The following is a 24,386-nucleotide window of genomic DNA, read 5'->3' on the forward strand; positions in this document are numbered from 1 at the left end:
TGCATGTAGCCGCTCTGACTAGGATTACTTGAGTAGTAGCATTCCAACAGATCCATGTTTTCACCTCTCGCCCATTTCCGTCTTGTTCCAGTAGCCCATTTTTCATCAGGGTGCTCTGGTTCCCCAGCACCTGACGCAGACCTTGTTTGGCCGGGCGACGTCTGAGCCGSCATGTCGTGCTTATTTGTGTCTCTCATGGTATGAGGTAGGCTATATAGCTCCAAGGGTCTTGCCTAAGGACCCACACTGACAGCTCAATGTCACCTTTGTAAAAAAAAAAGGTGACATATATGTCACCTTGTATATATATATACATATATATATATATATAAATAATTTATCAGTTGATCAATTTTTCATTGCAGAAACTATTATTTCAGCTTCAACACAAGCACTTGAACCATGTGACCATGTGGCCGCACGCTGAGCTGGTTGCGTAACTCCTCTCTGAACATCCCAGCAGCTTGTGGAGCTCGTCCCGCTCTGAGCGCGTCCACATCCTGGTGTCGGTTTCATTCTGCGGTGCGCGGGCCCCCCCGAGGCGCCTCAGCTGGCTGTCTGGGACGGGCTCTCCGCTCCGGGACAGCAGCAGGAGGATGAAGGACGCATGCTTCTGAAAACACTGCAGATATATTGAACCCTTTAATATGTCTGGGAGTTTGGGTTTAATTAGTCATGTAACCTATTAACTCAAAATCAATGATTCTGAGTCAACAAATCAATGACTTGTTAACTCAAATTCACTGGTTTTGAGTTTATAAGTCATATGACTTGGAAGCTATTGAAGAAAACGCCTTAATTTTGACGTTAAAAGAATGTAAGAATAGTAAAAAAAAAAAAGTCCATCCAGTCTAGTAGAACAATTTCACTCTGGTTTTGAGTGAATAAGTGACTTGAACCAGAAGCTATCGAGAAAAAATAATGCATTTTGACACTGCTAAAAAAATATAAAAAGATCTAAAATGGAAGTGAGCCTCAAAAGAATTTCACACTGATTTTGAGTTACTAGGTCACATGACTTTGAAGTTATTGAAGAAATAAGCTACTTTTTAAAATCTAAAATTACCTAAAAAATGGAAGAGTTCAAATAAAAAAGTTCTTCATCTATTCAGTCCAGTAGAACAATTTCACATTGATTTTCAGTTTAATTTGCATCTTGTTTTAGGTTTTACAGAGTCCTGATAACTTCCTTATAGATTTAGACCTTTTCATTGGATTTATTTGCATCAAAATCAGAGAAAACGGTCAAACTTTTCTTTTGAAAATGAGATTTTTACAGTCAACTCATTCTCCACATATTCTCTGTTAATGTTGCAGATATTCATCACTCCTCTGCAGCTACAGCCTTTTAGCGTTTTTGTGCTACGTAGGAACAATTAGTTCATTTGTTTAAAAAGGAAAAGTGGACCCCAGAGCCTCAACCGCAGAGTAATAATCCTGGGTTTGTTTCTGGGACAGACGAACCCGTGACTTGGAAAAAGACGAACAAACTGTTTCCGTTTGTCATGAATATTCTGGTTATAAAAAGACTGAACAAGATGCAGAATTCAGAGGGGAAATGTGAGATTTGATAAAGCAAAGTAACGCTAATAATAATAATAATAATAATAAACTATTATGACTGAGAGCGAAAACTGAGAGTTGGAGGACAAACTATACCAAAAGGCCTTTTCACAGTTAATGCTTATGAGTTCATCCTAGGTCTGGCAACAAATCAATTGTAATTGAATTATTTGTTTTTGAAGATTTAATTTAATTTTTTTTTCCAGCAAAGCTCTACTTTGGTTTCCAGAGTGATGTCAACCCACCCAGCTACGACCAGCTTCTGTTTTACAGCTTTTACTTATTTCAACTTTGAATCACGGTCAAGTCCCAGAAACAATTATCAAGATAAAAGCCAAATTTTAAAGATATTTTCTGTAATTTTTTAAGGGAAAATAAATTAAAATCAGCAATCAAATCTGGTATAAAAATTTTATTTTTTTAAATAAGAAAATTGCCCAGCATCAGTTCATCCTCGTAAGAATAACAAAAACGATTTAGAAAAACTGCTGCTCAGTAAATGACTGACTCAATTTATTTAAGATCAGATAGAAAAAAAACTATAAAACTTACTGCATATTTATTTGATGAAAAGAAAACAGCACATTCCAGCATAAACGTGTATAAAACATGTTGGTGGAAGTGTCATCGTTTAGCTAATTTAGCAGCACAATGATGAATTTCATCCCTAAACGTTTGTCTTCCTCTAAAACGGCAATAATGGAAAAAAGAAGAAAAGTTTTTAAACAGCCAAATCAAAGTTTTGTCCGTAATCGAGCTGGAAGAGGAGATTACATGTGTTATAAACATTTTTGAGCAAAATAAAATCTGAGTTAAAACTCCCCTAAGCTGATGTGAAGCTCCAATCCAAAGTCATCGGGAAGATTTAGATTTTTTCCCACTCAGTTTTTTAAAACTGCCATGTTTTGTCTTTAATCCTTTGGTCTACTTTCAGGTGAATCATATGAAGTTTGTGTGGTTTTTCTTTTTTCTTTTTTTTTTTTTGCAGGTGTACAGAAAATGTATCTCACAACCTAGCCAAACACAAACATTAAACATTTGTTTAACTCAGTCCGAGCCACATCGTCCTGCGTCCCCTCAGTCTTCACACACTGTTAAGATTCTTGTGCAACGATGAGTCCTTCGATTTTCCCCGTGTCCCCGTCGCCCTCGTAGTGGATCGTCTGGTGGCCGGCGGCCTCCACAGATTTCCTCCTCTGGACGAGGCGGTCGACCAGGACGACAAACACAGCTGATGTAACGAGGCAAACGCCCGAGAGGTAGAAGGCAGCGCCGAAGTTGTTCGTTTGGTCCACCAACCAGCCTGCAGCGGAAGACAAAGGGTGACAACTGTCAACTATTCCAACGATTAACTGATTAATCAGATAAAAAATTTGGCTCGTTCTGCAGATTTTTCATTTAACTACTTAAGCCTCAACGTAAAAAAAATTAAAACGAACAAGTCAGTGCCTTTTTAAAATAAGAAATTAAACATTTTATTGCCTAAAATGGCATAACAGCATTCCTTTAATCCTTTAATCATTTGTAGATGAATGGACTATGTTTTGGATTAACTGATTAATAATTGGATAGGAAAATGTTGCTTTTACAGAAGTAAAACTATTCTGGTTCTGTGTAGATTATTTTCAAAAGGTTTTTTTCATTTAAAATGCAAAGTGTGGATATTTTTTGTGCAGTGTTTGATTGTGTTGTTCTTTCAGCAAATGGCCCTGTTTTGAATTTGCCTACTACAAATGATTAATCGATTAACGATTTATCTGACGATTATTTCAATAATTGATTATTCACGATTAATTGTTTTAGCCTTGGTGAAAATGAGACACATTCAGAGTTAACACTTTAGAAGCCTTCAGTTCATACATAATATTCATATTTGCCTACATTCTATATTATTGCCACAAATGTATTTCATAAAGCAGCTCATAATTGTAAAGTAGGAAAAGGTTGTATGTATCTTTTAATGTATGAGAAATACAAGTCAAAAAATTGTGGCATTTATATGTTTTGGGCCTGCTGAGTCAGTAATTTGTGGAATTAACTTTTGCCATAAATGTTGCTGAAAGTTTCAGGGATTTGTTTCTACCAACATTTCACATCTAGAGACTGAAATTATGACCCATTTTTCTTTGCAGAAAAGTCCAAGATCAATCAAACTACGTAGAGAGATATTGAGATTTTACCTGCTTTAAACTAGAAAAGTGCACATTTTCTAGTGCACTTTTCTAGGTGCACTAGACTAGAGGTCCAATTAATTGCTTTTCTGTGTTGGTTTGTCAAATAAAATCCTAATAAACTCATCAAGGTTTTGGGGTTACAACTTGATAAAAATGTGGAAAACTTTACGTTGAGTGAATATTTTACAAAGCACTGGAAGGACTGCAGATAGATTAGCATAAGTCAGCATCAAGGGTATTAACTCCTCCTGTAGATGGCGCTCTAATGTCAAAGCAGCCAGTATACACTGCAAACAAAATCCTGCTATGATAACATCAGCTGAACAGAAATCAACAGAAATGTTTAGCTCCCCTCAATATGCAATCTAACACGTTGTTTTGCTTGCAAATGTAAACAAAAATCTCCACAAATCTGGAAAAATTTAAAGAATGGGAATTTACAATTAGTTTTTATCTATAGTTCCTCTGAAGGTGTAGTGATGAAAAAAGTATTTTTCTCTTATTTAGCAGCTTTTGCTTTTAGTCAAATTCAAAAACTCTGAAAAAAGCATTAAAATTCATCAGCATTTCTCCAAAAAATGTAATGTAGCTCATCCAGTCTCTGCCAGGACGCTTCAGTCTGGAGAAATGTAAAGAGCAAACTATTTACTCGCAGAGGAGAATTCACTGAGAAAACATGCAGGTGACTTAAACTTGAGGTCATTTGACATTTCTTTGATGTGAGGCCAGTTTCAGTTCATAATCCTCACAGGATTATCACAGATGATTTTTTTTATCTCTGACAGCAATGGAAACCATGAGACCATTAATGTGCACATAACCAGTCAGAAACTGACTTTTTAGCTTTGTCAGTTTTATTTGTTCTTCTCTAAAGTTTAGTAAAGATTATGGGACTTTCACTTCCCACTGGGATATTTTGTTGCTTTTGTACCAGTATTCTCTCCTGAGATGTTTTTCAAAGCCTTAAATATTTTTTTTCTGATATAATTTAAATGCTGCTTTGTACCAGACAAAAGTTATTAAATATTTAAAATAGGAATAACTAATAAAATATAATCACTTTTTGCCTAGATTTCATGGAAACAATTTTCATGAAATTTTACAGTTTAGAATAATTGATCATTTAATCATTTGTCAGTTTTGCATTTAGGATAAAAAAAATAAACTGGTTAAATTCTGTTAAAAAAAAAATCTGCTATCCAATTATTAATTCTTAATAAATTATTGAAATGAAAAGTTTTTACACCAGTTTTTGGTAGAAAGAGAGAGAAAAAGAGAAAAACAAAAAATCAAATGTAAATCACTGAGGTCATGTTAATTTATCATGCATTTAATTGATTTATTGGTTATTACGGCAGGCCCCGTCAGAATAACTAATGACTAAAATAATCGTTAGCTGCAGCCCTGATTAAAACATCGATGCCAGTTTTATAAAAACACCTGCTGGTTACAGTATCGAGGTCTCAAATCTTGTTGCTTTGGCTCCAGTGAACACAAAACGTTCTAAAAACGGTCACCTCCAGCAGGCGGCCCGATGAAGCCTCCGATGCTCCTGAACAGCATGAAGAGCCCCAGGCCGCTGTCGAAGCCCTCCAAGCTCACGATGTCCACGATGGAGGTGACGTGAATGGCAACCATGCAGCCGAACAGGAAGCCGTAGAGCAAGGCGAACACCAGAACGGACCAGTAGTCGTGACTGATGGGCAACAGGAGCAGCACAACCCCCTGCAGCATCGTAACCATGGTGAGCAGCTGCAGGTTCCTCAGGAGCCTCATGTTAGCCAGCCAGCCACAGAACAGCCTGCCGACCAGGTCGGCGACGGCCATGACAGACAGGATGAACGCGGGCCAGTACTTATCGATCCCCAAGCTGTTGGCAAAGGGAACCAGAAAGAGGGTCGGGATGAAAAACCCGGCGGCTGCAAAGATCGCAAACAAGATGTAGAGAAGAAGTTCGGGCTTTTTCAGCAGGCTGCACCGGAAGACCGCCTTCTTCTTTGGTGGTAGCGCAGCAGCACTGTCCTCTGCGCTCTCTTTGAGGTTGGTTTGTGAGGCTCGAGTTGCCTCCAGGGGTCTCATGAGCGCACCGCAAACACACAGGTTGAACTGAAGGCCTCCGATGATGAGCAACGCGCCCTGCCAGCTGTACTTCTCGATGAGCCACTTGAGCAGCGGGCTGAAAACGATGGCAAGGACACACTCCCCTGAGCTGGCGATGGCGTAGGCGATGGGGCGCCATCTTGAAAAGTAGTGATTCACCATGCTGATAGCAGGTACCCATGAGAATGAGATACCTGTTCCTGGAAGCAGAAGAAGAAAAATGTTTGCTGGAAGACCTACAAGAATTCATTATATCTGCAGATGATGCTGGTATCTTCTGTACTGGAGGAAACATCCAACCACTACAGAAATTAAATGACTAAAACTAAAACTTTTTTATTTGAAGGGTTTTTACACATCTTTACCAAGATTACAAAAAATTGTGTCCATCAAATTCAATCGTAGTTGACAGGGAAAAAAAACTAAGAGGTTTGTGATTCAGGACCAAAATAGTCAAAATGTTTCACTCTGGTTGTAGACGCTGTTTAAGCTTACAATTGGTGAGAGTGAGAGATATACTAGTTTGTAATTGTACCACTTAATTTGTGCTCATACCTGTAAAGCCGTATATTACCTTAAATACTATTATTTCTTTGTCTGCTGCTTACAACTGCAGTGTCACAAGGAAATATTTTCATTTCTTAAGTCTGATTAAACTCATAAGAGACTAAATACACAAAGATCAAGACAAGACAGGGAGTGTTGAACCAGGTAGTCAGCGACTTCTTAAAGCAACATTGCATGACGGTTAAAAAGAAAAAACTGTTCTTCCATACCTTTAGTTCTGCTTCCTTTTATTTACCAAACCAATGAAGCAATGGAAAAAGTCTTCCAAAAATGCCAATGAGTGAAGCTTTTAATGATGTAATTTATCTGGGAAAGTTCACCAAGCAATAAAATACAGTCAGGAAGTCTTACCTACCTTCTAGGACACCCATAGTGAGGTAGAGCCAAGGCAGATTGATGTCCAGAGAGGCCAGCGACATCCCCAGAGTACACAGAACTCCTCCAACTACGATGACCACTCTCTGAGAAAACCGTAACGTCAGAGCACTGGCTGCTGGAGCTAGTTTAAAAAAAAAAAAACAGCAACAACAAAAGAAACTTTAAAAACACACTGGTTTTAAAATGAGTTGCACTGTCAACAGAAAGCCACACGCTTACCTCCTATATGAAACATAGCAATAGTTGTGGAAGAAACCCATGAGGTAGTGCTGGTCAGGACTCCAAAGTGACTCTGGATCTCCAGGAAGAAGAGGCCGAAGTTTTTGAGGACAGCTCCGGTAAGGCCCATAGCAAAAAAGGCTGAAGCGACCACCACCCAGCCGTACCCCCCGTCTGGAGGTCCGACTCTCCTGGACTTCATCTCCAGCTACTCGGCAGGCTGCTCTCCCGGCTGCCGCTCGGAGGCTGTTACATAATGATCCCCCATGTGGGAAGGACTCATGAAAACGAGTCTGCAATGTGCACAGATGTACAGAAGTTATAATTGTACAGGAAAAGCGTTGCCTTAAGATGCTAACATAAATATTGTTTCTCACTGTATAAAAATATAGGACCTTCAGAAACGCATAAAGACAATTACAAAGTCAGCCTTTTATCACCGGAAGAAACTTTCCAGAATTAAAGGACTAATTTCCCAAGAGGATCTTAACCAATACCTGAAACCCGCATAAAACAAAACGCGAACACTAAAAATATATGAATGAAACCCTCAAGATCACACTTTTGACCTACCACGCCTAGTATCTTTACAAATATGTAAGATAACCTGTTCCACTGATTAAAAGCTGCATGCTCACAACGCAGAGGGTCTTATGCTGCCGAGATTATGCAAAGGTTACGGCAAAACGGATAAAATCTCACCCAGGACTTTTGACAAAACTAGGAAATGTGGGATGAGATAATTTAATTTTAACATCGGAGATGTCTCATTTTTAAATAAAACAAACTCCCTCTTCAAGGTAAACAGTAAAACTACTAAACATTTCACAAAATCCAAACGAAACATGCAGAGATACTGAAAACAAAGATTAAATTGTCGACTCACGTCTTTCCACGATGCTTTCTGTCCCCGACATTTACTATGCACTTTCAGCAAGTGTTAATTTTTTTTAAACCGAAGTCAAATTCAGAGCCCTTTAAATTGCTGTGCGCCTCTATTCGGACGTCTACGGTAAACTCATCTAAACCCCCTTGAATACAACAACGTTTAAAATTACTCGAGTCTTAGATCTTCGTATCTCCTGGACAAACGCTACAGCGTACAAACTAATTTTGCAACTAAAAATCAAGACCTTATAAGGATTTTTTCTTTCATCCGGATAGAAATGTCAGCGAATGGCTGCGACCTTTGATGAAGCTAAAGCTGATACATATCGAACGTCACATCCGATTTTCAAAACAAACCCCTGGTATTTTAAATTTAATTTTTTTTTACCTGGCGTTAAATTAATATACGTTACAGACAAAGAACCAAAGAACAACTGACTAAAAAAACAGATGAACAACAATAGGCCAGCACAAATTTGTCTAAAATACGTCTAAAGCCAGTCGAACTGAACGTCACATCCGGTTGGTATTTCATAATAAAACACCACAATAATAATTATGTTTGTACTAATCTTACTAAAAGATGTTGGTTGTAGTACATTACAGAAGAACGTCGTCAGGCCTTCTGGTACAGAAATGTTAAATAATTTTCAGTAATGTAATTTTCACATTACTTAACAGGATATAAACTTCTTTGGGTCAACTGGTAACTTTACATAGCACCTAATAAAAATCACATCTGGGATTTTCCAAGATTCCAGACTTTTATAGCTACATGACCCCACTTGTTCAGATTCTAACAAATAAAAAATACCGTAATTATGCTGGTGATACCTTACATTACTGTCACTTGGTGACTTAACTAATTTAAGCAATGAGCAGATGCACAGAACAAATGTGTGGATGTGCTATGACTTTCTTTAGTTGAATAAAAACAAAAACTTGGGTAATTCTTTTTTTTTTGGACCAAAGAAGAGGGATTACGAGCTAACACACATCTTCAAATTGAACAGCTAAATTTAGTAGTTTTACAGAAAACTGTAAAAATACTAACACATTTGAGTTTTAGTGTATCTAGCTTTTAAATTAAGGTAATGTAATAATAAAAAAAATCAAAAGCATCACATGTTCTGCTAATTTCCCAGTGGATTATGTGATTTCAACTATACATTAAATTTGTGAAATGGAAGTTTTGAGGAAAATGAAGGAAATGCATGTAAGGAAATTTCTTCAGATATATTCTTTATTTTCACGCCACCTCTCACAATGAAAACAATGACAGATTGTTCAAATCACCTTTGTATGCACATACTTTAACAATGGCAGTTGCTGGCATTTCAAATATAGTGTTAACATTATTTAAATTAAAAAAATTATAAAATATTTCTGGACATATGTACACAATTTACGGCTATAATACAGTTAAGAACACACATTTAACAAAAAAAAGAAGCTATCAGTCCACTTCTTCTCAGGTGACAGAAAAGGGGATGGTAAGAGCTAGCCCAGCTAGCTGTATGGACCTCTCACACACACGCACACGCAGATGCACACACATAAACAGAGAACTTGTTCTCCACAAGCTTCTGCAGCTTTAGTTCTGGCAACAGTCTCGTCACAGTCTCTATAGGTGCTTCAAGTCTTCTTTTAAACTTTGACCAAATACAGTTTCAGCAACATCCGCTTCAAAAGTTTGACCATCCAAACATTTCCAGGCCACTCAGCTGCTCCACATTACACAAATGCCTTGCTGGAAGGCACCTCGGCAGTAGTTCTCGAGCAGATCCTTGCTCCAAGTCACGGCGCTCCACTTTTCTTTGCTTTGGTCTTCATCCTTCTGCCACAATCAGGGCAACAGTGTTTCAAGTGTGGTGGTTCAACGTGAGGAGGGCACTTGACTTTTAAAACTCCTCAGTGTCCCTGATCAGGTCGATGCGCAGAGCCAGCTCGTTAAAAGACGGACGTGAGGTTGGGTCTTTATCCCAACACTCCTCCATGATCTGGTAGATCTGGAGAGAAAAGGAAGAATGTCAGCAGATAGTAAAGGAAATCAATCATTAAAGGTTTACGACACAGAAACATTTACAACAGAGGCGTCAAAATCTTTTGTCACATGGGCCAAAAGAATTTGTGGACAAGAAAAATATTAATCATTTTTTTTAAATCATTTGTTTATTGTAGGAAAGTGATGTCATCCATAATGGATCCAAAAGGTAAAAAGGATTTTGCTGCATTGAAAAGAAAAATATAGTTTTTGAATTCTTTTGGACTCAATTGAACAAATGTATTCTCAGTTATAAGAACAGGGTCACTTTGGGTCACTTTCTTTCAAAACGTTTTAATAAATTAAACAAATGCTCTAAAAGTCTCCGATCTGCATAGATCTACTTATTTACTTTATTTTTTATTTGATACAGATCCAAGAAACAAAGATCAAGACCATCTAATGTCTGAATCACAGTGTGAATAGCCATCGCTAACTCACAACACTCAAAACTAGAAGGACCTTTAACAGTTTCAGTGAAAGGATCAACAGGAAATACAATTATAAATTGTATTAATTACATACAATTTTATATTATGAAAGCTTAGCTATAAAAAGACCAATACTTCATGACGTACTTAACTTTTTCCATTGTAAGAAAATTATGTCGATAATAATTTTACACTGATTAAAATTAAAAAGCGCAAACCACTTGTGATGGATCAAATTTGAATCATTCAAGAACTGCAGTTGGGAGCCGCACAAAATCAGTCCAGGGGCCACAAGTGACCCACGCGCCACACTCTGGACATCCCTGATTCACGTTGACATGTTGGTTTGTGTAGCGTGACAAAGCACAGCTGTCAGAGGAAGTCGTTATCAAAATCTAGTGGCAGTTGCTGTTATATAAAGCAGTTGGTAGAACTTAATAAAAGCCATTCAGGGCTGTAGTAACAATAATCTGTCACCAACGGAGCTCATAGATAAACACAAAGGTTCTTACCTCTGAAGGACAACCCAGGGGCTGAGGCAGCCTGCTGCCTGATTTGAGGAGCTCAATGAGGTGATAGACGATCAGCTGCCCCTGCTTATCGTTACCCATCATTGACATAAATACCTAAATGGAGGAAATAAGTGGAAAAAAAGATGGTGAGTTTGAGGCCAAGTAGGAATTTTTCAGACTAAAATCACAAACTTTAGTCCTTTAAGTCACAGACAAACACAAAGTAGGACATAAAAATAAAAGCAAAATAAAACAGTTTTTTAAACATTTTTTAAAATTATAATCTGGAAGAGTAGCACATATTCACATTCATCCCTCATGAGGAAATACTTCCTAGAATCTCCATTCACTGAAATCCCTCATGAAGAAACACCCAAACATTCAGACAAAAGACTGAATATCTGCTTTTCTTTGCAGAATAAGTCAAGCCTTGCCGCAGAGCTCAATGAGTTTAGGCCTGGACTTTCACTCTGCCTGTCTAACATAAATAATCTTTGTTTTAAACCATTCTATTGCAGCTCTGGTGTAATCTTGAGTTGTTCCCCATCTCTATTAGCAAACCTCCTCCCCAGTCTCAAGCCTTACGTAGCCTCTAAAATTTTTCTCTAGTTATTGCCTTGTATTTAGCTCAATTCAACTCTGACCAGCTTCCCAACTAAAAAAAAGAGGGAAAAAAAAGAGGTGAAGTAATTAATATTTATAAAGAAAATGTAAGCGAGAAAGATATGTGAATATTTCACATTACTCATTCAGGCCCGAGTCCAGTTGGGAGATGTTTTTGGGGAACTGAGCCACATGCACATTAAGACGTGAAGGATAACGTGCCTTGGCTGTCAGGTTATTGGAAAGAAGAGCATGTCTGGAGAGGGTTTATGTTTAATGGCGCTGTCATCCTACATGAATCAAACTGAAGCCTGCTCTCTGAATGTACGCAGTGTTCTCAGAAGTACAGAAAGCCTTTACATCTAGCGTTCAAGCGAACATCATGAGTTCAGTCTGCTCAGGTGAAAACAGGGTGAAAGACTCCACCCTCAGGCAGTCGAACCATCTTTTAGTCAAGACTCGCATGTCGGGGCTCGTTTTTGGCCACTTTATAAAAAAACGAAACAATGTGCTCTGAAGCCAAAAACAGAAACTGTGTACACTGTACCCGTGTCTCCTTAATGCGTTTGCTCAGTAGAGGTCCTGCATGTCTTTTCAAGTCTAGAATTTCTCCAAAATCCTGTCAATTTCACTTGGGTGGAGGCATTTTATAGAAATGTTTAGCACTTAATTTCACACTGTCTTAAATGTTGCAAAAGACAGTTTTAGTTTCTTAAAAAATGATGAATGAAAAACAGAAACCAACAAAAGGATCGGAATAAAAATGGATCATGTGAAACGCCCAAACTGGAGTAATCTGATTGGATTCAGATCGATAGGTATGAATTTGTAACCCACCTGTAAAAATTGGTTCTGATCAGGTTATTCTGATTGTGGCACAGCAGCATAATTGCACAGGTGACATATTTCTACCTTCAATGGCTAGACGCCATGCAGGAGAAGCAACACAGGTCTGCTGATTTCTCACGCCGTAACGCAGGGAGACCCACAGCATGTGCTGCTCAGCTTGTAGTTTAACCTTTATTATGAAATGGCGCTGGTCCATCTGGGCGCCACGGCGACACAGAACAGACAGACTGCGACTGTTTTTGAGAAGTGGAACTTCAGTCTTTTTTTAAGGAACATTTTAAAACTGCACGTAAATTTATTCTGTTCTGGATTAAACATCTTGATTGGATTAATTAATTTTGTGCCCATACAACCAATACATTCGGATAATTTAATCTAATCAAGGAATTTTGCACATGTATACATAGATATTATGTAGTGAAATGGACAAAAAAAGTGAATTGCAGAATTTTTAGTTTGCAAATAATTATAATGCCCCTTCAAAATAATAATAAAAAATGCCTCATACTAATATTTTTTTATTTTATTTTTTGTAAAATTACTCTGCTACTTGAACCACTCTTACACTTTTTGAATCTAATCAAATCCAGCATCTCTCTGCTATCAAAAAGGCAGAAATTCACATTTAAGGAACCCATCTCCCAAAATTGTCAATTAATTTAATAAAATAATTCCTGGAGGTTTCTAATCCCCCATCCCTCTACAAAAAAGCTTTTTCTTCAGACACAGAAAAGAAAAAACATGCGGTAAATTGCAACACTTGGCATCCCCATGTGCTGATGTTGGAGAAGCCTCGAGGGTAAACATCATTTCTAAGAACGGGAAATCAAGCTATGATGCAAGTTATAGGCAAATTTCAAGAGTCTACATGCAAAACTGCAGAAAAAGCACCGAACAGTGAATACATGTTCAATTTATTTTAAAGATTGCACTCAGAGGTCCAAGTTATTAAAGTTATTAAGTGTGTTTTTAAATTAATAGGTCTGTTCAGAAACGTGCAACGCCATACAGCAGGAGTCATTTCATAAGGCGACAGTGTAAAGACCAATTTATCACTTTTCATTTTTCATTGTGGGAATTACAGGATTGCTAAACCTTGGTTAACCTCAAATTCAAGGACTTTCCAGGATAATTTCATCAAATTCAAGGACCAAATGCAGCAGCATTTACCTACTGCTACAATATTATCAAAAAATAGTTTTAAATGGACTGAACTTATATAGTGCTTTTCCAGTCATTTTGACCACTCAAAGCGCTTTACACTAGAGTCACATTCACCCATCCGCACTCAAACGCTCACACATTCATACACTGATACACAGATCGGTTAAGTGCCTTACGCAGGGGCACATTGACTTGGCAGGAGGAAGCTGGAATCGAACCTACAACCTTCTGATCGCAAGCCCACTACTCTATCCACAGAGCCATGAATCAATACAAATCAAATTCAATAAAAAAATAAAAAATAAAAAATAAAGTTGTTGGATCAGAATCATGACAGAAAGTGAATTGAATATTGAGTCTAATAGGGCTGTTATAAACAGTGACGGTGAGACGAGGTTTTCAAACTTTAGGCTAAAAGATACATTTAAGCAATTCTCAGTTAGTATTTCAAGGCTTTGTTACCTTAACAAGAGAAACTGATACAGACTGATACAGACTTGTTGGTTCATCATTTTTATTATCGACCTGACAGGCTATTCATCCACGAGAGGATCGCACCAACTGATGCGTGTGTTGTCACGCACATGTTGTCTAAGTACAGGAAACACAAATTGCCAATCAAAAATTAAAAATAAATTACACGTTGACAACAGCTGTCATCTGTGTGAAATGTCAAACCCTAAAAAAAACCAAAACATTCCAGGACTTTTAATGATGGGCGGCGTTCAAATCTTCAGAAACTTTTCAGGACGTTTTCGAATTCAAGAATGTGAACCCTATAATTTTTTATATTTTATTGGAAATATATATATATATATATATATTTAAATTTTCTACAGTTTCCATGCTTGATTTTAAAGTTTTAGTTGTGACCTTTCCTGTGAATTACATGTGTGGGAAAGATACTTTTTTTTTAGAAGGCATGACACAAGCCAGATAAAAACAACTAATATGAAACTAATATGACCTTTGACAAGATACTTTCATGAAGATAAACTTCAGGGACACTGCAGCTAAGAGAAAATGATTCTTCTACATCCACTTAAGGCATGAAACCGTGTTTTACCAGCGAACGTTTCACCTATTCAGCAGACTTCAGCTTTCGGTTAAAAATTATTTTACATCACGTATAATTAACCATGATTGATATTTGGTAATTTTTCTAATATAAAGCCAAAACATTAAAACACTAAGAAGAAGTTTAGATACATTTTGATGCTCATGCAGATTGGTGATGAATATAAAAATTGGCCACTGTCAGAAACCCACAAATCAGATCTTTTTTCCAACCAGTGAATGCACCACACTAAGAGCTACAGGTTGGGGCTGACATTTCAAAGAGCACGCCCTCATGCTGAGGTCATTGCTCTTTCCCAACAATGTAGCTGGCAGTTGCAAGCTTCAGCAACTCACCAGAACACAACCATCAATCCTGAATATCACCTCTTGTTCTCTCATGCCCATGCTAGTTGTGCTTCATATGTTTCCAATCTGTGAAACACTTGTTGCAGGTTTGCATTTGTACCAAATGAAGCCCAATGCAGATCATTACTGGTGTGTATTTAAGTTGGTGCTCTTTTTAAAACTATATTTGCATCCACAAACGGAGTATATTCTTGAAATGAGCCACCAACTTGGAGGTTAAGCTTTTAATAGGAGGTTAAACTTTAAGAAAGAAAGGAAATGCTTCCAGTGACGCACATCTTGTCCTCTTTGTTTCAACTCTGTCTACAAAGACACAATGAAAGGCTAAGGCTCTAATCTCAATCTCTCTTTCTGAGCCACTGGTTTTGGATAACAGAACATTCATAAATATTTTACAACGTTATCTCAGAAATAGTAGAGAGGAATCTCATGGGTCTAGTAAAGCTGAAGTAAATCATACTGGATTAAAAAGAAAGATGTATTTGTTGATTCGCAAAAGCAGAAATGCATTAGTACATGAAATGCATTACATTTCATTACATGAAATGTAATGCATTCTTCCTTGCATTACATGAAGGATTACATGCATTACATTTTAAAGAGGGTAAAAGTTTATAAAGTCTATTAAATTAGTCATATTTTGAGGATGCATTAAAACATAACCTGTAAAATATATTCTCTGTTATAAATGAGAGTTAATTGGACACTTAATGAAAAACTGAAAGGTGTAATTGTTTATAAACCTCCAATTTCCAAGATTTCTACTTTTAAATGCCATTCGCACTTCTGGAGGTTTTTTTAATAAAAATAAAATGGGTGCAGAAAAAATACCATATTTCTTGGACTATAAGGCACACTTAAAGACTTTAATATAAAAAAATAAATCACTGTGCGCCCTATAGTGCAGAAAATATTGTAAGCAAATTAAAACAGAAAAAGAGAGCAGTGGAAAAAGCAGCCAGTTGGAAATCTACCCTGGAGTCACCAGCGGTAGCTTTGTGTTTGGCTTACTTTATCAAGTTGCTAGCAGTCGCACCGACATCAACTGGATTAGTTGATGTCGGTGCGACATCAACTAATCCATTAGGAAGCAAAATGCAATTCACACATACAGACGAATTCAGCTACTTACTGCAGGAGGGCTGCAGTTCTTGTAACTGTGTGTGAAGAGCTCATACAGCACCACTCCAAAGCTCCAGACGTCTGAAGCCACAGAGAACTTGCTCTCAGTCAGTGACTCAGGGGAATACCTGCAAAACACACGTAAACAGGCGGGTTTTACACATGTCATAGTAAAACATATCAGAGCATATAAAAAAAAAAACAAAAAAACTGAATAAATACCAAACTGAGTGAGTGCTGTTAACTTGTGGTCAACTTCTGTGCCATACAGAGTTGAAACTAGAGGTTTACAAATAATAAATATAAAAACAGTCTCTCCGTCTGAGACCAAATGTCTCATTTTAAATCAGCTAGAATCTACAAAAAGTATTTCTATTTGCTAAATGCTGCTGTAATGGGAGAAACAATATGTGCCTCTCAGCAAGGAAGAATCCATTATGCCAAAAGGAATACAAAAAGCCAGATTGCAGTTTGCAAATTAACACAAGGACAATGATGTTCATGTCTGGAGACATGCCCTGTGATCTGTTTAAACTATTTGGTCATAATGACCATCGAAGGAAAATCAAGGACGCTTGTACCATGCTAACTGTGAAGTATGGTGGTGGCGGCATCCTGTTTTGCTGCAGAAGGAATTGGTGTGCTTAATAAAATAGATGGAATCACGAGGAAAGAACATTATGTGTTATGAACATTAAGAACACCAATCACATTGTGAAGTTCGCGGATGACACAACGGTGTTGGGCCTCATTACAGATGATAATGACCTGGACTACAGAGAGGAGGTGGAGGAGCTAGTAGTTTGGTGCAGAGAGAACAGCCTGATCCTGAATGTTGACAAGACTAAAGAAATGATCGTCGACTTCAGGAAAAATNGGCCCAGCCACDCTCCACTGCTCATAAAYADTTCGGCTGTGGAGGTGGTCAGCAGCACCAAATTTCTGGGGGTGCACATCACTAACGACCTCTCCTGGACTGTGAACACCGCGTCTCTAGTCAAGAAGGCACAGAAACGTCTGTATTTCCTGCGGAGGATGAGACGAGCACACTTGCCCCCACCCATCCTCAAGACGTTCTACAGAAGCACCATAGAGAGCATCTTGACCAGCTGCCTCTCTGTGTGGTGTGGTGGTTGTAGCGTCTCCGACTGGAAGAACGTGAGGAGAGTGGTGCGGACAGCAGAGAGGATCATGGGGGCCACCCTTCCCTCCGTTCAAGACCTTTCATCCCGGCGCTGCGTGTCCCGAGGTCGAAACATCGTCAGAGACCCTTCACACCCACAGCATGGATGGTTCTCCCTGCTGCCCTCTGGAAAGAGGTTTCGAAGCATCCGGTGCAGGACATCCAGGTTCCGAAACAGCTTTTTTCCACTTGCCATTAGACTGCTGAACTCCCAACCGTATTGCACTTGAAAATCTGGTCTCCACATTATATCTGCCTCTTGCATAGAACAAAGAACTCTTTTACTGTTATTCCTTCACTCTATATTTTTCTATATTTATATACGTATTTACTGTCCTGAGCTGTATGCAACGAAATTTCGTTTTGTATTCACCTTGTGTATGCAATATGACAATAAAGTTTAACTAACTAACTAACTAACTAACTTATGTGAAATACTGAAGTTGAAGCTCAGGTCCAAAGGGACCGTGGTTACAAAAGGGTCCAAAGGGACCGTGGTGCTCCGATTGCAGTTTTCTGTCTGATCGCCGATTACCAATATTTTAAAAAACCTATCCTGCCAATTCCAATTTTGGCTGATACCATTTTTTGGGGGGTCTGAAATGTTGCTCAATACAGCAGAAAAGTTGTTGAACTGGCAACAGTGGGGTAACTATTGTTACCTGTCAACATGCAGACATGACCTGGTCTGTCAGTCAAACTTTTCTCAGAGGACAGTGGTTGATTTTTAGACCTCTGCTGAGGCAGATAAGATCGGCGGATAAGATCGGCTTCAGATCTAAAAATCAGCTGATCACCAATCTCCCAAAATCAGCGATCAGCACCGATAAATCGGCTGGCCAATAAATCAATGCACCCGTAGTTACAAAGTGTTTTCAGAACAACAATGAAGTCAATGTTTTGGTCTGATTTACCTTCATACAGTGAGGGGAAAAAATGTGCATGTAAACTTCTGGATTCAACATCGGCTGTCTAGTTTACTCATTTTGTCGAATTAAGTACATTTGTGACATATGTAACATAAAAAAAAGCTCTAACCAGAATATGGGACTCTCTCCCGGCTCTTGGACCATATAATACTCTTTGTCCTGAGGCAGAACTTTGGTGAGGCCGAAGTCTCCAATTTTCACTCTGAGCTCACTCTCGACTAGGATGTTGCGTGTCGCCAGGTCTCTGTGGATGTACCGCTTACTGGACAGGTACTCCATTCCCTGTTGACAAACACAAAGACAAACAGGAAGTCCAGTTGTTGGTTAGAGGCTCGGAGCAGGTGCTAAAACTTCAGGTCACGCTGCAGCACCTTGCAGATCTGAGAGGCATAGTGGACCAGCTTTTTATGGTCGATCCGCTCCATGTTTTTTATGAGGTAATCGCGAAGACTTCCAAAGGGAAGATACTCCATGATGAGGCGAAGATTACGTCGACCTGAATGGATGCAAGGAAAACAATGACATGCCAATAATACACAACAAGATAATGACTTTAATGATGCTCAGTGAAACATAAACATTTTATTAATCAATTATTCTATTAAATAGTCTGACAATTAATCAGATAAAAAATATTCACATTCTGCAGATTTTCATCTAATAATTTAGGACTTTTTTCACAATATCAGAAATACATTAAAGATGAAAAAATACTTTTTAAATTAGAAAATAGAAATTGTATTGCCTAAACAACATAGTAAAGCACCTAGACATCCAGATTGCTTTGATAATCATTTCTGAAAAAATGTGTTACTCTCGGCCATGGGGCTGAAAACTTATGATAAGAAATGTTTATATTGTGATATAACAACTGATCTATCAGTTGTTTGTTTTAAATATCTGAAATTCAGTCAAACTGCTGGTGTGACCTTTCCTGTTCCACAGTTTTATTTTTAAATAGTTATGAGGGAAAGAGGCAAAAACCTTACACTGCTGCTGCGCAAGTTACTCAACAAGTCGTTGCTAGGAAACCACATGTTCCTCAACGTGTTGCTAGGTAACCAAAGAGTGAGTGAGTTGGTTCGCTCACTCTGAGCAGCTAAAGCCTTTCCTCTGCCTACATCTCCCAGAATGCTTTGCGGTTCCGGATCAGAGTTCAGTAAAATTATAAAAAATTCTATCAGATTTATTATCTATGGATACTGATCATGTGTCTACTGTGATATATATTGTTATTGGTTTATTGTCCAGACAAACTCAGTGAATTAAATCCTCTGCTGGGATGCTACCTGTTCAGTAAGCACATTTGTGAAATTTCTTTGCTACTACACATTACTTAGCCAGCTTGTAGTAATACTGCATCTCAGTCATAGTATTATACACAATGCAAACTGTTTAACCTTCTGGACCGTCTTTCCCCAGACAGCAAAATCCATATTAAACCTGATCTATTTCATTCACTAAGCAGATTATATTTCAGTCATAACACATGAGGTTTAGAATAAATACTAAAAATAAACGTCAGAAGTACCTGCGCTGTAACAAACACCCTTATACTTGACGATGTTCTCATGCTGGAGAGATTTCAGAATCTCAATTTCCCTCTCAAAATCTCGCATGTGCTCCGCTGTGCTGTGCTGGAGTTTCTTCACAGCAACGACCTCTCCGGTGTTGTCCTGGAGCGGGTCATAGCGGCACATCTCCACACTGCCAAAGTTTCCCTTAAACACAAAATGACTCCAGGTGAGACACTGCTGTTTGATTTGAGACTCTAAAAAATGTACAGCACATCGGTTTTGTTCTAAATGAAGTCTTTATAAACATGTAATAATGTCATCTCTAGTGAAGACCGACAGTCTACACTGCAAAACCACCAAATCTTACATTGTATTTTTGGTCTAGTTTCTAAAAAAAAAGAAAAAGAAAAGAAAAACTAGCAGAATTTTTCACTTAAAGATAATTTTTTCCCTTTTTATGAATAAAAAATATACCAGTGGAACTAGTACTTTTTAATAACATTTAGGAATTTATTTTATATTTATATTGCTGAAAAGTTACTTTTAAGTTAGTTTCGTCTTATTTCAAGTGTACAAAAATATGTGCACTAGAATCAGAATGTATTTTTTGTCATTTTGCATAAAGCGCAATGAAATATAAAAAAATAGCAATTCCCAAAGGCAAGTCAAATAATTGAATAAAATAAGTTTATCTCACATACAAAATATAGTAGAAACACACTAGAAACAACTGGGATGTTAAGGATAACTAAACTAGAAACCCGACCAAAAATACTAGGATATTTAGTGATTTCACAGTGTGAAGATACTTTGCAGGGGTTCAACAGATGAAAGCATCATCATCAATTACACAGTGCTATTGCACTATGATGCAAACATGGGACTGCTGTTCTACTCAGTTTGTAAATAAACTTTATAATAATATAATAATAATTAATACCTTGCCGAGTAACTGTAAAAATATGAGATGCCGTTCTTGAAACAGAGCTGGCTCCTGATTCTCAAAGCTGCCAGCTGTGCCACCAGCACCTGTTGTTCGGTTTGGCAGGATGTCATCCATGATCAGCTCGTAGTCTAAGAAAAAGATACATTTAGTTTGTGTGGGTTTGGGAAGTCCATGGCAAAAAAACTAAACAAAACAAAAAAAAAAGACAGACAACTTAAAATGGAAAATGAATTAACCTATTTTAAGGTTTTAATTTTTTGACAGGGACCCACTTGAAAACATAGTATGAGTTTACAGGGTAGAAGTTCATACATTTTTTAAATTCTATTAATTTTTTTCTTTTTGGGTCTACAAAACTATGTCTCTTGAATTCCTTGTTTATGTCTGCCACTTGATATTGCCATCATGTTTGAAATAAGTAAAGTGTACAGTTAAGATGCTGATAAACATCTTTGTAATAACAGCATCCTCTGAAGAAGTTTAAGTTTAGCTAGAATAAGTTTTATTTATGTAGCATTTCTTTAGCAAAAGGCGGTTCAAAGCGCTTTACATGAATTAGAAGAAACACAAAAACAACAACAGATAAAACAAGCACAGCAAAAGAAAAACTACATTTTAAAATGTTCTAGTTGTTCTGGGTTGCTAAGTAGAGAGTATTTTCAAAGTTTGATCTAGATTTGTAAAGTATAAAGCCAATTGTTGGTTCTCCATGTTTGATTCTTGTTCTGGGTTGCTAAGTACTCTGATAATAGTAGCCACAATTTTTATAGAAGCTCAGCCAATTCCAGTACCGATTCCTCATCTATCTAACCTAATAATCATGTGTTCTTCAGAGTTCGGTAGTTGCCTAAGAGGACAAAAGGGGAAAAAAAAGCACATCAACTCTTATACTGCCACAGAGAAAACACTGACTAATACTTCTTCCTTTAGTCTGTTCCTAATTTTATTTCCCCAGAATCAGTGAGCCAAGACTTTCCCAATAAGTTCTCAGGAAATCATTACACATACTCATGACTGTTTAGTTGGATGCGTTCGAGGACTTCTGGAATCTATATGGGCGTCTGAGTTTTAATCTGAAACACCAGAGGAGGAATTTGTCTGCAGGGTAAGGAGGGTTAAACCGACCCGGTGTGAAGAGGCCATGAAGGTCGCGGATCACCGCCCGGAATGTGGGCCTGAACGTCGGCTCGTAGTCCATGCAGCTGGCGATCAGGTTAGCAATTTCTGTCCACTTTGGTGCCAGAAGCTGCTGGTGATCGTTGTAGAACAGGACTTTCTGTAGCGAAGAAATGAGGATTAATGCAAACTCATTCTGAAGAACAAAAACAACAACGTCTTGAGTCGGTGTGAGAGAACCAGGCATTCGGCTCAGGAAAACCCAGTGAGCGTTCTTATATAATATGACAGCCGGCTCATGCATCAGCAGGATGGCCAATTATTCAAATTACGCTCGGTTTATCTAATTACTTTAAACAAGAAGTGCCTGCCGTGATTAATGAGGAGCACAAGATTTCACTATGACACTTCTCTTTGGAGACGTCCTAAGAGCTTCCTGCATATTTTACCGTTTGAAAAGATATTTTTTTTTAAAACGTAAGGTTTCTTTCCTGTAGTTTATAGGACACATGTGTCAAACTCAAGGCCCGTGGGGCAAATCTAGCCCGCCAAAGCTTTTTATGTGGTCCTCTGGATTCTAGACTGAACACTTAAATATCATGTAGTTGCAGTTTTTATCTGCTTAATGCCAAAATATATCAATCAGTTCCTTCAGTTTCTTGGGAATTATTGTGGAAATTCGCACAAAAATAATTAAAAAAATCTCTGCACTTTTTTTGAGCTAATTGGGAGTTTATTGGAGGTTTTTCTAACAAAATTGTCTAAAACTTTCTTACTTGCACTAAACAGCTGCCTTGGCTTTAATTGATGTCAGATATCTCGATCTTGAATTTTATTCTGAAATATACCTGGTTCTATTAAAGGTGGCTCTAAGAGGAGTGTAATGCTCAAACCTGAAGTAATTTCACTTTGCAATAAGCTGGAAGTTTAAGGGTGAAATCTCCAACCAAACATTTGTCTGAGGTGCAACCAAATCTAGATCTGAGAGAAGGAGTCCTTAAGAACATCACTGCGATTTTTAATATCAGACTACTTAATATTTTATGTCCCTCCCGAAACATCTTCTCCCAATTCTCATCTCTGATTATTATTGCATTAATTTTCAACTCATATTTCCCCTTCGTATCTTTTGTGTCTGCTATGGCACCAAAGATCAACTCTAATTCATTGTCTAAATACATCAAATCAAGTCTGTATAAAGGTTGTGACTGTGATTATGGGTGAATATTGAACTGAATCGATCAGTTACCATAAATCTACCTCATTTCCAACTCTGTGGTCAGTACACTACTTGTACTTGTGCATCAGGTGTGAGAATATACAGGAAGTGATGCTGCATCAATTTTACAAAGATTTTCTATTCTTACTCATAAACTCAGCCCTACCTTTGTGTTGTCCAGCATTGCCAGTGGCTTCTCTCCGCCGCTGCAGATTTCCCACAGCGTGGTGCCGAAGCTCCACTTGTCTGCAGCCAGGCTCAGAGTCATCGGCTCGTTTATGTATTCAGGAGGCACCCAGGGGATCCTTTCAATCAGGACTGATTACAAACAAAAACAAGTGAGGAATTGATTGCTTTTTTCCCCCAGGTCACATATTGACATTAGTAAACAAAATTTAATTGTATCCAGTTTGATTTGATGCCTTCACTGATTACATTTAGAATAGAAATGTCAATATATCAGCTGTAAAAGTCAAAGTTTGTAGGAAAACAGCTTCTCTGTGCAGTCACTTCTTTTTATTTGTTCGTTTGTCAACACAAAAAACGTCCAACTGGTGCTTGTCAATGTGCTAACAAGCGCCCCCTGCTGGTAGAAATGGTTATGGCTGGAGAGGAGCTCACTTTCTTTAGGCAGGACAGTGATGCCGATACCGGGGTCGCTAAGCTTGATGAACGGGGGATTCCCAGCCCGCCGATCCTCCTCCCTGATCAGCAGAACATTTTTGGCACAAACATTCCCATGGACAAGATGCTTTTCCTCCTGCAGGTACAAAACGAGAAATTTGTGAAAATGTAACTTTAAAAAAACAAAACACATTTTAGCTCATATTATCCTTAATATCGTCTTTATAACATTCTTAAAATAAATTACTGCAGAACAAACACAGAGCCCGATTTAAAATGGATTTTTACCAGGAAGTTCATAGCCCAGGCCAGCTGTTTTGCCACTTCGAGCTTCCACTGAATGTTTATAGAGTTCTTGTTCTTCTTCAGGTAGGTGTCCAGCGAACCCATCTTCACATATTCCTGCACCATGATGTCTGAAAGGGGACAAAAAGGGATTTTTCTTTTTACAATTTTTTTTTTTTTTTTTAAATGACAAGCTTTTTCAAACCAAGATATAAAGCTTTGATTACAAAGGGAACCACAAAACATATTTTTGTTGCAAAATAATTGAAGAAAGGGCAGTCAGTAGCTTGGGCAGTGAAAAACACTTTTCACTTTTTTAATCAACAGGTGAAACAGCTGCGATACATATTCGATCAAGTGGAAGAGGATTTCTAAACTTTAAAGGTTAAGAGAATTTTGTCCTTTTTTTTTACCTGTGTAAAAAAACATTTTTTTTTTACTTATAGCAAGACATGATTCCCATGTTAATTTATCTGCCAATAGAACAAGTTTTTTCATCACTATTAAGGATTTATTTACTTGAAACAA

General features: G+C 37.9%; 2 protein-coding genes across 3 annotated transcripts in view; both read right to left on the reverse strand.

Moving 5' to 3' along the window:
* Nucleotides 1-1,960: 1,960 nt before the first annotated feature.
* On the reverse strand, nt 1,961-8,228 carry LOC103469945 (monocarboxylate transporter 13). 2 transcript variants are annotated; one of them, XM_008418029.2, is made up of 5 exons: nt 7,888-8,228; nt 7,002-7,294; nt 6,760-6,903; nt 5,255-6,037; nt 1,961-2,866 (listed from the first exon to the last, which is right to left on the reverse strand). In XM_008418029.2, exons 2-5 carry the CDS (start codon nt 7,201-7,203, stop codon nt 2,658-2,660), a joined length of 1,338 nt encoding a protein of 445 aa, XP_008416251.1. In that variant the 5' UTR covers nt 7,204-7,294; nt 7,888-8,228; the 3' UTR covers nt 1,961-2,657. The 2 variants fall into 2 exon arrangements, with proteins under 2 accessions (XP_008416251.1, XP_008416252.1); XM_008418030.2 differs by lacking the exon at nt 7,888-8,228 and adding an exon at nt 7,379-7,830.
* An 892-nt stretch (nt 8,229-9,120) lies between these two features.
* Nucleotides 9,121-24,386, reverse strand: part of jak2b (Janus kinase 2b) — a 31,593-nt gene continuing 16,327 nt past the window's right edge. The window contains exons 14-24 of the mRNA XM_008418031.2: nt 23,862-23,989; nt 23,571-23,709; nt 23,116-23,267; nt 21,740-21,890; nt 20,609-20,742; nt 19,683-19,872; nt 18,523-18,647; nt 18,261-18,433; nt 16,050-16,167; nt 10,877-10,990; nt 9,121-9,898 (exon numbers count right to left, since the gene is read on the reverse strand). Coding sequence (XP_008416253.1) covers nt 9,791-9,898; nt 10,877-10,990; nt 16,050-16,167; nt 18,261-18,433; nt 18,523-18,647; nt 19,683-19,872; nt 20,609-20,742; nt 21,740-21,890; nt 23,116-23,267; nt 23,571-23,709; nt 23,862-23,989 — 1,532 coding nt within the window. The 3' untranslated portion in view covers nt 9,121-9,790. The remainder of the gene's footprint in view (nt 9,899-10,876; nt 10,991-16,049; nt 16,168-18,260; nt 18,434-18,522; nt 18,648-19,682; nt 19,873-20,608; nt 20,743-21,739; nt 21,891-23,115; nt 23,268-23,570; nt 23,710-23,861; nt 23,990-24,386) is intronic.

The sequence above is a fragment of the Poecilia reticulata genome, linkage group LG9 (assembly GCF_000633615.1).
Source record: "Poecilia reticulata strain Guanapo linkage group LG9, Guppy_female_1.0+MT, whole genome shotgun sequence".
NCBI lineage: Eukaryota > Metazoa > Chordata > Actinopteri > Cyprinodontiformes > Poeciliidae > Poecilia > Poecilia reticulata.